This window comes from Oryctolagus cuniculus, chromosome 7 (genome assembly GCF_051225735.1).
Source record: "Oryctolagus cuniculus isolate XC-2025 breed Fujian yellow rabbit chromosome 7, ASM5122573v1, whole genome shotgun sequence".
Lineage (NCBI taxonomy): Eukaryota > Metazoa > Chordata > Mammalia > Lagomorpha > Leporidae > Oryctolagus > Oryctolagus cuniculus.
This window is the reverse complement of record NC_142873.1, coordinates 36,837,466-36,851,985: the sequence shown is the minus strand read 5'-3', so window position 1 is coordinate 36,851,985 and position 14,520 is coordinate 36,837,466. Positions and strand designations below refer to the sequence as shown.

Here is a 14,520-nt window from a genome sequence, read left to right as displayed (position 1 = left end):
GAGGTTGTCCCAGGCAGGGGAGCAATGCCACAGGCGGGTAGGAGAAGAAGTCAGGGTTACGGCTAGATGTCCTCCCACAACAAGAAGTTATCCAGCCAGAAGTGTCAGTAGTGCTGAGGTTGGGAAGCCCTGGTCTGTGCCCATTCTTGCAGACTCTCCCGATCCCAGGTCTTTGCAAACTCTAAGCATCGTTAGTAATGCAGGCAGAGCAAGGTGAGTGCTTGAAAAAAGTGCACCACACGCATGTTCAGTGTACCTGAGATCATCAGGATCGTACAATCTTACTCAGTCTTAGACTGTCTGAAATACATGGTAGGAAGTCTGAATGGGCGCATTCAAGAAATGTCCCTTACCGGGGGTAAACAAACACCTCCCCCCCAATACACACACATCTGCCTGGACAGTATCATTGCAACACAGCTGAGCAGGGAAGTCCTGCTTCAGGCGTGTGGCTTCCCTGCCAGAGGTGGAAATGAAGGAATGGGAGGCCGGGTGATGAGGGAGCGCTAACGAAGGGAGGTGTCAAAGGACTCCCAGAATAGACTTTATTTTAAGGCTGCCAGATCCCTTGGTGGAATTTTTGTTTTAGCTGTTTTGAAGGCTTGGCGCTTTGTCAGGCCCAGGCCAGAGAGAGTGTCGAGAGGGTCCCTAGCCTAGGTCCCTCTGAGCTTAACTTATAAGCCCAACTGAGCGTCTGTAAAATGGGGAGAGTGTATACCACAGAAAGCTTTTACGGAGAGTAGATGAGATTGCATTTTAAAAGCACCCAGCAGAAGGTGCCCGGTGGTGGCCCCAGGTACAGCAGAGTCTATGTCTTAGCTTTCTGCTACCTGCACCTGTGCTGGCCAGGGCAGTCATGTGCTGGGTGCCTATTTCTGAGACAGCGACACTGCATGAAGTGAGACACAGAAAGCCCCTTGTCTTCAGAAAGACACAGCACCTGCAGGGCAGCACAAGCAGGTGCTCTGGCCCCTGGGCTCCGCCCCTGGCTGTTGGCTCACTGCCTTTCCTCTCCTGATGCCTTCCATGGATACACTTGCCCTGGAAGAAGAGAATGGGGTTGGCCAAGGATGGGAGTCGAGATTAGGAGTGGATTCCTTTCCAGGTTTTCCCAGACAATGGTGAGACCCCAGCCCTCAATGTGTGCCCCTTCTTATAATGACTCAAGAGCCCCATTAAGGGGCCACACACACAGAGCCACATGTGTAAGGAAAAGCCTTCCAGGCCTCAGGTGGCTTTTTCATTCAGATAAAGAGTAGCTCAGACTGGCTGGGGACTGAAGGACCTGCCCTGAGTCATGCACCTGCTCCCGTAGGAAACAGGATCCTAAGAAGGATGTCAGGGCTGCAGAGAGAAGGTGGGCCGTGACCAGTATGTGCCAGCTGAAGCCTAGCAGTCGCATAGATTCCTGGACCCCGGCTGGGTGTCATGGCACGGGGAGTGGAGCAGAGCTGGGAGTGATCTCAGGACATACGAAGTGATGGAGATGTGAGCCCAGCCCCTCTCTTGCACTGTGGGTCAATAAAAGAACCGTAAATGAAACGGCAGCAGCACAGTGACAAGCAGAGGCAGCTCTGCTAAACCACGAGGTAAGGTTCCAGGATGAGTACGTATGCATCCGGCCCACCTGTTGGCCAGAGACTAAGGGAGGTCTGGTGCCTACATCTCTGAAACGAGATAGCCCACTGTAGTGACAGGGCCCACTGAGTCACGAGGCAGGGGAACAGGAGTTGAGGAAGGCCTCCAAGCCCCACTGGTGAGTGTTCATCTTTCCTTTGTTAAGTGGCCCAGTGGGAACACATGTCCACAGTGTACCTCTGCTGCCCACCCATCTTTCCGGGTCTGACGGGCCACAGGTTTCACTAGGAAGGGGAGTAAGGATCGAGGCTGGCTGCTGAGCGTGTTACTTGGTAGCAGGCAGCAGAGTGACATGACTCAAAGCAGCCATGCAAAGCTGGCCTTGCGGTCAAAACAGTTTTGTCCTGCTCCTCTAAGTGTAGTTGTGGGGGATGTGGTAGGGAGTGCCCCCCCCCTACTGCCGCCTTTGTATCCCATGCTCGGGCCTGTCACCCTCTCTGCTCCCCGCCCCCACCACTAAGAAGATCAACCATCTGAGATGCCTTTCAGACTACACAGGTTCCTTCCCCAGGCACTTGGGAGGGGCCGTCAACCCCTGTTCCCCAGGGAGGGGCAAGAGCTGATCACACAAGAATCCGTGACCAGAAGGCCAGGAGCTTGGAGCAGTGGCTCTCACATTCGGGCTGTGTCTAAGAAACCTGGGGGGCAGATCAGGTCGCGGGTGGATCTGCCCCACCCTCAGCGTTCCAGTGGGGCCTGAGAATTTCACTTCTCGCCGATTCCCAGGAAACACTAGCCTGGGCTAGCAACACTTCGAGAGCCACTGTGTTGGAGGATATCCCCAAACTTTGGGTATTGTGTTTGCTTCAAGAAAGGAGGGAAGGAGGGAGGCAGGGAGTTGGGCCTGGTGTTGCTAGGCAACCATTAGCCAAAGGAGATAGAGACTGGGCACTGGAAAGGACAGCAGGTGGTGCAAAGTGACCTCACCTCAACAGAAGACTGACTAACTTTGATTTATTGGCATCTCTCTAGAGACATAACTAGGCTGCATCCGCCGTTCACCTGAGGTGTCCAGTGGGACTATTTGAAGGCCTGGCAGCTGCCGGAGGAAAGCCTGTCCCCTGGCCGGGCCTTCTGCTCCTTGCCCAAGAGGGTCTTGAGTTTGCGGTAGTACACCCTGCAGCTGAAGCCCTCCTTGAAACCCACCTTGATGTGGCTCTTGAGGGAGTGCAGGGTTGGGTACATGCGGCAGCAGGCTGCACACTTGTAGCCGTTCTGCTGGGCCGGGTGCCACTTGCAGGCCATCAGGATGTCCTGGGACGTGATGTAGTCCAGGGAGTCCACGCCAGGCCTGGCTTTCCTGGTGGTATCTCGAGGACATGTGTTCTCCGGGGAGGAAGAGGACGAGCAGGTGCTCTCAGCCATGTCCTCGGGAAGGCAGTTGTCCCCCCTGCCTTCGTCCCGCTGCACCTCTGGGAAGCTGTAGGCCTCCAAGTGGCTCTCTTTGTCGGTGCATACGAAGTAACTGTAAGGGGAGAACCAGGGTCGGTAGATGGTGCAGTTCCGCCTTAGCTGCTCCCCATTCTGGGAATCCCCCAAGCTGCAATCTGCAAAGAAAAGGGCTTTTCTGAACCTGTGGCCGCAGGCAGGGAGCAGTGAGGTCAGGATGGCTGGAGGCCATGGGGTGCACAGAAAGGCATGAAGGCAGGTAGCCAGGTATGACCTTGAGTGTCCTCCATCCTACCTGCATCATGATTCTAAGAGCAAGGTGGCAGGTAAGGTGGGAGGAACAGCCTAAGACACTCATTCTTGCTTTCTGTCTCCACTGGTACAAATGCATTGCATATCTGGACAGGAGAGGCTCCTTCTAATCCCTAAGCCTTATTACGTTCCAGGTCCTTCCCTCCCTGGAGGTACCTTGTCCTCTTAGACAAGTGGCCCAACAGACAGTCAAGCCTCTGGCCTCCAATGATTTCTGTGGGTTTTCTGTTTGTTTGTTTGTTTTGCTACCAGTGGTTGTGTCCACTTCTCCCAACCTCCAGCTCATCTTGATCCCTCCTCTACAGCCCCCTTAGACAGACACTGCTCCCCCATACCATCTTAAGAGATGGGAGAGGCCTATAGGTCTTTACTCCAGGCAGGAGGAACAGGTTGGGGCCTGCAGGTGATAAGGCAGGCAGCAGGTGGTGAACCAGCTTGCAGAGCCCTTCCCTTAGGAAATCGGCCCCTGGTTGTCAGGTCCCCACACAGAGTTGGGGAAGGCCTCACCTGGTGAGAGCACTGTGTTATGCACCCCATGCCGGAAAGAGCTGCTTGAGTACTGGGTGGGTAGGGTCTGAGCTGGGCTGGATGCCTCTGTGGGTGCCGCTGTCCTTATTATGTCTGGATTAGAGGAGAGACATTCTGGTGAGCTGAGCAAAGATGGGAGACCCCCGAACACACCTGGAGGCTCAACCTCTACCCTTCAAGGCATCTCAAAGCTGAAGCAAAGCGGTGACCTCTTGATCCCAGCTAGGCCGAGCCACTCTGGGTGACTCCCTGGGGAACTCCAACTGGGGTGGTTTGAGTCAGACCAAAGAGGGAGCCTCAGGAAAGGGGGACTTAAGATGTGGCCCAGATGAGTCCTGTCCACCCCGCCTGCCCCTTTCCTGGCCCTCTGGCAAGCTAAGCTCCTCGCATGGGGGACTTCACTCTGATTGCAAGTCTGTGCGCTCATGGGCTGCACAGCAGTGGTGTGTGGTCCCTCTTAGGATGAGAAGCCTAATTATCTCCTTGAAACATCACAGACCCATAGGCAGAGAAGGGTCATGGGGGCCTTACTGCCTGGCACCCCCTGGAGCAGCAGCTGGCACTGGATACAAAGCAGACCTGCCTCAAATCTCAGAGCAGTTGCTGTGCTTAATCTGCAGGAAGGATGTATCCATGTCGTCTCTACAGGCAGATAGATGCCCCAGAGAACTCCACTGAACCGTGCAAGTTCTCATGTACCTGGACATTACCTAGGGATTTTGTTAATGATGCAGATTCTGATTCTGTGAGCTTCTGCAAATCTAACAGGTTTCCAGGTAGGTGTTGAAACCTGGAACAGCAAACGCTCACCATGTCCCTCTTTACTCCACAGTGTACGCATCAGTTTCCCTGCTGCTCGGGCTCCTAATGATAGTTTGTGAAGTCTGATTCTTCTCCAGCTTTTCAAGACCCAAGGGAGTAATTGTTTAGCCTAGCCATTGGGACACCTGCAGCCCACATCAGAATGCCTGGCTCTGGCTTTAGACTCCCACTTCCTCCTAGTGCAGACCCTGGGAGGCAGCAGTGGTAGCTCAAGGAATTGGGTTCCTCCTACACACATGGAAGACCTCCAGCTAGCCCACCTCTCCCTGTTGTCTGGGGAGTGAACCAACAGATGGGAGAAGTCTGTCTCTATCTCTCTGCTGCTCAGATACAATTTTTTTTTTTTTCAAAAAGTAACGGTACCTACACTTTCTGTAGGCGGGCCGTGAGATGCCATGCAGGCTGTAGGGGAACAGTCTTGATGACAAGTTTCCCTTATTCTTTCCTTGCCAGGAATTAACCACGAATGTAGCATTCTGAATGACAGTTTTCTCCCCACATGTAATTTCACTTCCTCACTAAATCGTGGTCTTGTACCATGACCTGATCGAGTACTCAAGGAAGAACTTCCAAAAATAAAAAAACCCACCCCAATCTTTGTGGTCCTAGTGACACCGGAGTGTACCTGGCAAGCTGGTGGCACGTGACGACGTAATGTTAGGAAAAGTGCTCAGGGCGGAGGAAGAGATTCGAGGGCCAGAGATGCTGAGAAGTGAGAAGTTCTCCATTTCTGACCACTGCAGGGTCTGGAGATCACACACCTGCTCCCTAGGGCCTGGCCGGGTTGTCGGGACAATCAAACATTCTGAATGCGGTTGACATCACAAAGTCCCATGACTCCGCTCATCAGTGGGGTCTGCCCTGTGCGCGATGGATTGTTGGTGCAAGATTAACATAGCAGCCTTGTTGGCTTGTCATCCCTCAGTGGCCTGACCTGAGAACACCCAGAGAGGGAAGGAGACAGTAGGAATAGGATGGTGATGCTGGCTGTTTGTCCCCCAGCTCCCTTCTAAATTGTTACCACTTTTCTGTGCAGCCCCCACGTCCAGCCCTGGGAACCCCTGTCCTTTCTGAGTGACCTTTTTCCCTTTTTTCTCCTCTACCTGCCCAGCCTCTGCTACTGAATATTTTTTGTTTTAGTTTCAGCTTTTTGGTTTAGGGTACATTTCCTTTGGAAATACTTTCAAATTCATAGTGCAAAAATAAATCAATACAAAGAGCATCCATATACTCTGCACCCAGATTGTCTTCTTGCTAACATTTTACCTCAATTGCTTGATCAATTCTCCTTCTTACCTACTCTCTGCCTGGTGTGTGTGTGTGTGTGTGTCCACATGTGTGTGTTCTTGAGTGTTTTGTTGGATTGATTAGACATTGTCTTTTTTTTTTTTTAGCTATTGCCATGACATTGGCTCTTTTTTTTTTTTTTAAAGATTTATTTATTTATCTGAAAGGCAGAGTTATAGAACCAGAGGCAGAGAGAGGTCTTCCATCTGCTGGTTTACTCCCCAGATGGCCGCAATGGCCGGAGCTGGGCCAATCTGAAGCCAAGAGATAGGAGCTTCTTCCAAGTCTCCCATGTGGGCACAGGGGCCCAAGCACTTGGGCCATCTTCCACTGCTTTCCCAGGCTATCACAGAGAGCTGGATCAGAAGTCGAGCAGCCAAGACTCGAACTGGCACCATATGGGATATCGGTACTGCAGGCGGCAGCTTTACCTGCTATGCCATAGCCCTGGCCCCCAAACACTATGTCTTTTTTCATGCCGAAATACTTCAATGTGTATTTCCTATGAGTAGGGACCAGATTTTGTTTTCTACGGCTTGGTTTCTTTTCAGCAAGGGACTAAACCAGAGTTGGTGGCTTCCTCTAGACCATCTGGCTTGTAGAAAGATTGCTGCTAAAGACTGTTGACTCCAAGGTGCCAAGTCCCTCTCTACAGAAAGCAAGGCTAACCCCCAGGTGTGATGTGCAATGAGGGTCAGTGAGGAGGTGGGCACTTTGAACTTGACTGGCAGTGTCCCGTTCCAGACTGTCACAACTGGCCACCCAGATACACGATGGTATGTCAGGTCTCCGTGGTGGGAATCTTGTGCTGGCTGTGACAGATACAGCCACAGGCTCCTCTTGCAGTGGTGTGGCGCGTGTGTGAGTGCGGTGCTTCAGCTTCTGCCCGAGCAGCCCAGAGTTGTCTCATTCATGGTGCTTTCCTATTCGGCAGACAGTGGGAGACTTCCTAGTCCTGTTCCTGCCCCAGAGTCCGATTTGGAGCTTTAGACTGCGTTGGGGTGTTACTTAAAGCCGCGCCCTTTGGTGACATGATGGGTGTTGGCAGTTTCATTTGGACCCTTGTGGTGTAGAGAAAGATGATGAGCGTGGGAGTCAGCGTACTTCTGACTCCCCCCACCACCACCTAACTCTGCCAGTGTGACGTCACTGAGCAAGCCTCTCAGCCTCATGGGTTTCCACATCGTTGACATCTTGTCAGTACAGCCCAGTGATTTACACAGGCACGATACACACAGGACTCCGGGATGCAGAATCCCACTCTGCTGCCTCGCTCTTCCACGTTTTTCCCCCTGCCGACTTCAGAGATACTGAACGCAGAGAGGGCTCACAAGACTGGGCTGGCTGGCAGGCAGCACAGGAGGCTGAATCTCCCGGGGCCTCTTTTGAGTTTTCAAAGTCCAACGCTGCTTGGGTTTAGTTATTGAGCGGTTGATGGGGATCTGGCCTTTCTAGGGTGGCTCTGCGCTGGTAGCAGGGCCTTGGTCTTGGCATAGTGTCCCCTCGGTGTGTCGGTGGCCCAGGCAAGAGGTGACACTCTCAAAGTGACTGGTCTCTGCGTAAAACGTCTTTCTCATTTGTCTCCCACCTGCTTTCCGAGCCCTTCTCGGACAGGTAAGGCACGCCCCCTCCTGTGGATGACCTACATCCCCGGATGCCCCCTTCTCTGCTTGTGTATGTGCATGTTGGGGGGTGCCGCAGGGAGGGCCACCCAGCTGTTTCCCATCGTCATCTTTCCTCCATCATCATTGCTTCCTGAACCACCAAACCTCGAGTCCTGAGGCAAGAGGGACAGAGTGCCGGGCTCACCGGGGCTGCAGCAGGAAAGGAGTGTGTTGTGCCTCTCTCGGATGGGGCGATGGAGCAAGCCCGCAGCCAGAGGTCCACTTTGGGGAGAAGGGCACTTTCTCCTGGCCTGACATTGCGAGTCTCCTGCAGACCACTCCCATAGAGGGATTTTTTGAGTGGTTTTTAGGGGGTGTGGGGAGTTGTCAGCAGTCTCTCTACACTGTCAAGCCCATGGTGCAATTTTTAAGAACTCATACAAAAGTCAGGTTCAATTAAACTCACTTATTAAATACCTACTATTGTCCAAAGCTCTAAGCTAGCATTGCAGAATATTAAAAGCACTTAAGATGCTACTGCACCCTCGGATCTTACTATTTTATTAGAGTGACAGGTGAATTTGCCAGAAGAATTTAGGCAGGTGTAACGAGAGTGTATAATAGGCTGTCTTTAAATTAAGAATCCAGAGTATTTTGTAGACTACACTATGAAGAGCAGAGAGCGAGCAGTACAGGAAAAACAAAATGGTGCATAATCCATTAGCAAGAGTGTGCTTTAAAAATAGTACTAGGGACTCATAATTTACAAATCACCTTGACTGTTGTTCTTGGTGCTTACACTTGTAGAAATGAGTGTGTCTGCTCTGAAAATTCTCTTTAAACCCAATAAGGAAGGCACCACCTGAACAGTTGATAAAGGGAGTGGTGGAGGATTTGCATCCCCCAGTGTATCTCTCTGGAGCGTTTCACAGGGTGTGAAGTAGTGGGGGAGGAGAGTTAAGTGACTTAATTTCCAAATCATCTCTGCTAGTTTACGGATTATGTGATTAAAGACAATGAGAAGGGTGGGGGTGTCGCTGGCAGATTGTAACACAGTGAATGGTGTGACAAGGTGCAGTCTTAGGAGAAAAGTCTGCTCATTGTGGGTGAGCTGGGGACTCCTGTTATCCTGCTGGGACTACACTGGAGCCCAGGGATGCTGTACTCAGAGTTCCCTGGCACGTCACCCACCCTGCCATGGAGCTTTCTCCTGCATATGGCTTGGGGCAGTCAAGCAGGTGACGTCACAGAGGCACCATCTCTGCCGAAACTACAACAAAGTGGGGTGCTCCCCTTGGCCCGGGACTCAGCAGTGCAAGTCCAAGAAAACTACTTTATGCAAAAATTCAACAGCAGAAAATGTACACCCTAACTCAGTTTCTTTTAGGAAAGGCTCAGGGAGAACAGGCACTTAGCAGAAGTGTTGATAAGAAAAGGAACCTGGTTGACCAGATGCACAAATTATCTGGGACCGTTGTATGGACAGAAATATTGGGCCCAGTGTCGAGGCCCCAGGGTGGGTCTGGTTGCCTTGATTAGGGAGCTGAATTTCTAGGGAGGGAGAGGATGCCCAGGTGCAAGTGTGTACACAGCGTGGCTTAGAGCCTGGTGCTCCAGCCATTTCCACAATGAACCTTGGAGCAGGCCTCTAGGCCTCCATAATTTGCCATCTGTGAAACGAGTTGTGGCAATTTGATGAAAGGTATTGACTGAGTACCTACAGTGTACTGGACTCAGGCTAGCTGTTGAAGGCAAAAAGATGAGGGAGGCATGATCCCTGCTTTGTAAATGCTTATCATCCAGAGGGCCTGCCCCCAGTCCTTTGAGTTAATTATTCAAGCCAAAGACAGATTCCTGGGAGAAGGGTCCTTTCAGGCAGCCATTCCATGATGCAAGGCAAGGCAAAGTGGGGGAAGGAGCCCTGAGCTTTGGGTTGGAAGACCTGCACGCTAGTTGCAAGTCTGCCAGTAACTAGCTATTTGACCTCAGACAACAACAGTTTGTTATCCCAGGCCCCAAGTTCCTTGCCTTACTATGTCCCAACCTGCTAGACTGTGGTAAAAGATTAAGTGGGCTGGCAGTGTGCCCCAGCACCAAGGAACTGGCCAGGTGGTGTCCACTGGTTCTGAACCACCACTTCAGATCTCTGCACCAAAGCTGGCCTCCCCTCTGCCCCCAAGTTCTACCCCTGGAGATGAGGAACTGCTAGGCCATTCTCCATATGGAAAATCACACTCGGGACTTCCAGCACCAGGCTCATGCTTGCCATCTCTCCACCAGCTGCTGCCCCAGGGCTGAGAGCCCAGCATGTGCCCATGGCTGTGTTACAACGTCATGTTCCATTGCTCCATCCTTATTTTCTCTCTACTTCAAAGAGCCTGGTGACCCCAAATAAAGGGGTCAAGCTGTGAATCAAGGAGGCGGGCTTAAAGAAATCAGTTAGTTTTATGGCCACAGTTAGTCACTGATTGCCCTGGGTGGAGCAGAACGAGAACCTGTGGTCCCATCAAGAGAACTCCACTTTGCAGTTCAAGAGCATGTTTGCTGGGTCTTTCTTGAACACCAGAGCACTGCAAAAGCTCATGGGAAATGGAAGGGGAAAAAATAAGTTTAATTGGGTGCTCGAAATGTTTGAAAATTCATGCAAGGTTAATGACAATGTGCATTTCCCATGATTTTTTGAAGACCCCTTGTAATTCCAAAACCTCAGGGAATCTTGGGGGTGTGTGTGAGAAGAGCCGGGTGATGGCACAAAGGTCCACTCCCCGCTCTCAGCTGGTCCTTTCTCCCTTCTCTGTTCCAGTGGACCACAGCATGTTTGAGAACTTGAACACAGCCCTCACTCCAAAGCTCCAGTCTAGCCGCTCCTTCCCCCACTTGTCCAGGCCTGCAGCCCCCAGCTCTGCCGCCCTGGGCTCTGCGGAGGCTGGCGCGCCGGGACTCTGGGTAGGCAGCAGCCAGCACCTCAAAAACCTGGGCAAAGCCGTGGGGGCCAAAGTCAATGACTTCCTGCGGAGAAAGGAGCTCCCGAGCCTCGGCAGCGTGGGCGTGACGGAGATCAACAAGACGGCCGAGGCCCACCTGGCCGATGGGGCTGATGTGGCACCCGGGGCCTGGCTGGAGGATGAAAGGTGAGCCCCTTCCCACCTGCCCACTATCCCTGCAGTTCCGTGGGCTCATGCAGCGTCTCCAGGGGAGAAAAGGCATAAGGCTGGGAAGTGAAAGTCATGTCAAGAGAAGCAGAAGGCTGGGTCGTGTTCACAAGCGCCAGAGTCAACCTCCATAGCCACAGCTCATGCGTCCTGCGTGCCCAGTGGCCTTAGCACTGCTACACACTGTATCTGCCTTGTTTTTTTCTAATCCTCACAATAGTCCTAGCAGGGAGCGTGTCTCCCTTTGCAGATGACTCGAGTTCAGAGACGGGGAGAGTAGCCAGAAGTCAGTTAGTACTTGGCAGAGAGCTGGGTCTGACCCCAAGTGAGGTGCAGAAGCTCCACCACCAGCCACACCGAGCCCCTGGGATGGGGGTGAGATAGCCCTGCCCTCCTTCCGGATTGCACCAACAGGTGCTGCCCAGGCCTTGTTTGGAACACCTGCACCTCCTGCACGGGGCCTACTGCAGCGGCTCTGCCCAGACGCAGGTCTCCAGTGATCCCGCCTCCTGGAGGCAAGGCGCTGTGCAGATCTGCGTGAGGCTGGAACGGGCCAAAAGCCGTTTGTGCACAAGTTACTGAGACCCACCAGCTAAACCAAGAACCAGAGCCCAGGGCGTACCGCTCGCTCTCGTTGAGTGAGTGAGTTGTAAGTACAGGTGGGGTTAGAGAGGTGAGAACGCAGCGTGGACTGGCGTCCTTAAAGCCTGAATGTCCACTGTGCTCTACCTTACAGGTCAGTCCTGCAGGAAGCATTCCCTCGGCTGGACCCTCCGCCTCCCATAACCAGGAAGCGAACCCCCCGGGCCCTGAAGACCACCCAGGACATGCTGATTTCCTCGCAGCCTGTCCTAAGCAATCTGGAGTATGGGACAGAGCTGCCACTCGGGCAGCCCCAGGACTCCCCTCCCACGGCCCCGCCTACCCCAGCAGAGACGTCACAGCCAGAGGTGGCCACCCCGGAAATGGGAGAGGAAAGCGAGACTCTGCCCAACGGAGAGGTGCCCCTGTCCTCGGTCCCCGACCTCATCCACAAGGACAGCCAGGACGAAGCCACGCTAAAGACGACTGAGCACAGAAGGGCCTCCTCCCCCGGCCTCAAACTCAGCCTGAGCCCCATCAGCCTGGGCGAGTCCTGGGGGAACAGCAGTCCCCCTCCAGGGGCACGGACCTCCAGCCAAGACAATGAGGGCCCTCACCCGGATCTGCTGTCCTTTGAGTAGTGTCCCGCACCAAGCACCACCCACTCCTCCACTGCGCACACAGGCCCTGCGCTCCGCGGTGTCTGTGTCTTGCGTGCACATGCGCAGCACGGTGCGGCCGGTTCTCCCACGTGGGTCGCTGCACACTAGGAAATCTTTGAGTAGTACCAACTAGAGTCTGCAGAGGCACAGGGACTCGGGTGCCACCCCCATCCCGAATTTCTTCCCGTAAGCCCCTCTGGGAGTCTACTGCAGTCCTTGGATACCAGAGCTCCAACAGGGCTGAGCACGCCCTGGCTTCCCGCTGACCTGCAGGGCCGCAGGGCCGGCAGCATGGCCCTTGCAGGAATTCTCTTTTCCTGTCCCTTCTACACTGCCCACTCCCCTGCTTTTCTCCCTCTGTGCCCTGCTTCCTTCTCTGTCCTCCTTGATGGCCCAGGGGCCCCCTGCCCCACAAGGAGCAAGGTTGGGTGAGCGATGATGGGGCTGGCTTACTGATGGGCCCAGGCCTGGAAAGCCACACACCCTGACCACTGCCCAGCCGTGGCTTCTTGGAGTCCCAAGGCAGCACGTGTCCCTGGGACCCTCCTTGCCTTTGCCCCTGGGTTGGAAGCTCTGGGGAGATGCTGACCAGGCCTGAGACACTGAGGGCTCACCCGAGACTTGAACCCGGGATTCTCAAGATGTACGCGGTAGAGTCAGAGGCAGAACCCACAATGAAGTCGCTGCCTGTCTGGAAGAGGCACTCAGGGAATCAGGGTGTCTGGGGCGCCTGCGCAGAAGGGAAAGCGAGGCTCCCTCGCCGGGTGCGCGGGGCAGGTGCAGCGGAAGCGTCAGTACGCAGCACGTGAGTACGCAGGCTGTGTGTAGAGGGAAGGGCCCGGGAGCCTGCAGGGGGCCCTAAGGAGGGAACTGCAGAGTCCAGGTAGAAAAGGCAGTGAGGACGGGACCAAGAAGAGCAGTCACTGGGGGTCAGAGCAGCTCTCCAGCAAGTGAGCCGACTCCAGGGGCTGGCGTGGCAAGCACGAGGGCCAGAGCATGTGACGGGCTGGAACGAGGTCAGTGTCCGGGAGCAGCCACTTCGAACTGATGACGTGGGAGGCGTGTATGCGCTTGCGCAGAAGTCGCCCGAGGCCCCCGCGTCTGGCCTGCCTTTCCCTTCTGCGCTTCCCCTGGAGCATCTGTGGCTGGGACTGACAAAGTGAGTCCAACCTAAACTGGTTTTAGGCGAACTTGCTCTTGTGTCTGTTTCCTACCAGAGGTCCTATCTTGCTGTCTTCCTGTGGCCAGCGAGGGGGTGCATTCCACCCGGAGGGGCTTCGCGGGGAGAAGGGACAGCCAGGGTTGAGGAAGGGGGAAGGCTGGGAGGGGCTCATGCAGCCAGGGCAGGCCGGGCAGAGGCGTCTGCTCTTCTATCCACTATCTGGCTGCCTGCTCCTGGGCTCTGGGACGAGTGCATCGCCTCCCTGCCACCTCTGCAGGTGAGATTCCCACACCTACTGCTGCAGAGCCGGGAGCCTCGGAGGAGTGGCTGGCAATGGGCCCTGCCCCTTCCTGCACTGTTGGTTCTGTGGCTATGTGAGCTCTTGCACACGCTGTCTGTGGATTTACGTCTCTCCTCTCTCCCTGGTGAAGGCGAGTGTGGCCTGGCTCCTGCAGGCCTGTGAAATCTGGTCTCAGATGCTGCAGGTACTGCCTGGGGCTGGAGGGGACAGGTGCTGCTCACAGCCCAGCAGGGACAATCCCGCAGGGCTCGGCTCAGACCAACTCTTCCATCCAAAGCCCTCCTGATTTGCAAGTCCACCCAAGGGCTCTGCAGCCATGTTCCCACAGCCCCCTCGAAGCGGATCCAGCTTCTCTGGGAGCTCACCCCTCGGGCAGCCAGTCCCCAAGAGGGCAGGGTGGTGAGGTGGCACCAAGGACCTTTCTTCTAGGAAGTTGGGCCCCCCAAGTCTTTTCTCCCTGAAGTCCGTGGTAGCCCCCCTACTCAGCACATATCTTTACCCTGATAGACCAAGGCATGAGCTTCCAGAACCTGGCAGGAGAATGGGGACCCTGCATAGGGGGAGAGAGTGACTGTCAGCACGTGGGCAAGAGGAAGACAGGGCTGGCAGCCACCACCTGTGAAAAGGAGAAAGCTGCCCCAGTCCGGGAAAGGAGGAAGATTACAGATCTGAGGATTTTCTAGAAAATTAATATTTATATTTTTAGTAATTTTCTGGTAGATGGGAATTGCACAATAAAACGGTTTGGTTTGGTTTGGTTTGGTTTGCTGGCTCTGTCTGTCTGCCTCCTGGCTGACCACCGGGAGCAGTGGCTTCCTTGGGGTTGCCTTCTAGGGAGCAGGGCATTTGGCTGTGTGTGAGCCGGAGAGAGGGAGATGGGGAGGTGGGCGCTGCCATCAAAGCTCCCATCCAACGCCCTGGAGGGACAGACAGTTTCTCAGGAGATGGTTCCACTGGCCACCATTCAGAGTGTCCCTCTGCCCACCAGACCTGTCACTGTTGCAGGGCTCCACATGGTATATGCGGGTAAGACCCCACCGCCATTCAGGTGGAAGGGCCAGTGGCCAGGCCTGAGAGTCAC

At 54.3% G+C, this 14,520-nt stretch overlaps 2 protein-coding genes across 9 annotated transcripts in view; one reads left to right on the top strand and one right to left on the bottom strand.

Annotated features, from left to right (window-relative positions):
• C7H1orf226 (chromosome 7 C1orf226 homolog) overlaps nucleotides 1-14,192 on the top strand; it is a 342,221-nt gene extending 328,029 nt beyond the window's left edge. For 7 of the 8 annotated variants that reach the window (XM_008264164.5, XM_089299664.1, XM_051857177.3 and 4 more), the window contains 2 exons: nucleotides 10,384-10,711; nucleotides 11,469-14,192. In XM_008264164.5, the coding sequence (XP_008262386.3) occupies nucleotides 10,384-10,711; nucleotides 11,469-11,955 (815 nt within the window). In that variant the 3' untranslated portion in view covers nucleotides 11,956-14,192. Of the gene's footprint in view, nucleotides 1-7,455; nucleotides 7,591-10,383; nucleotides 10,712-11,468 lie in introns of those variants that run through there. The other variant, XM_051857183.3, reaches the window with a different exon arrangement.
• On the bottom strand, nucleotides 702-7,259 carry SPATA46 (spermatogenesis associated 46). The gene is made up of 2 exons (XM_008264163.5): nucleotides 5,315-7,259; nucleotides 702-3,185 (listed from the first exon to the last, which is right to left on the bottom strand). The coding sequence occupies exons 1-2, from the start codon at nucleotides 5,415-5,417 to the stop codon at nucleotides 2,659-2,661; spliced, it is 630 nt and encodes a 209-aa protein (XP_008262385.1). The 5' UTR covers nucleotides 5,418-7,259; the 3' UTR covers nucleotides 702-2,658.
• Nucleotides 14,193-14,520: the final 328 nt, after the last annotated feature.

Excerpts from the sequence above, each read along its gene's own strand:
- SPATA46 (XM_008264163.5), bottom strand. The coding sequence starts at position 5,417 with ATGGAGAACTTCTCACTTCTCAGCATCTCTGGCCCTCGAATCTCTTCC. Across the intron at positions 3,186-5,314 it reads ACGTGCCACCAGCTTGCCAG|ATTGCAGCTTGGGGGATTCC; the intron begins GTACACTCCGGT and ends TTTTCTTTGCAG.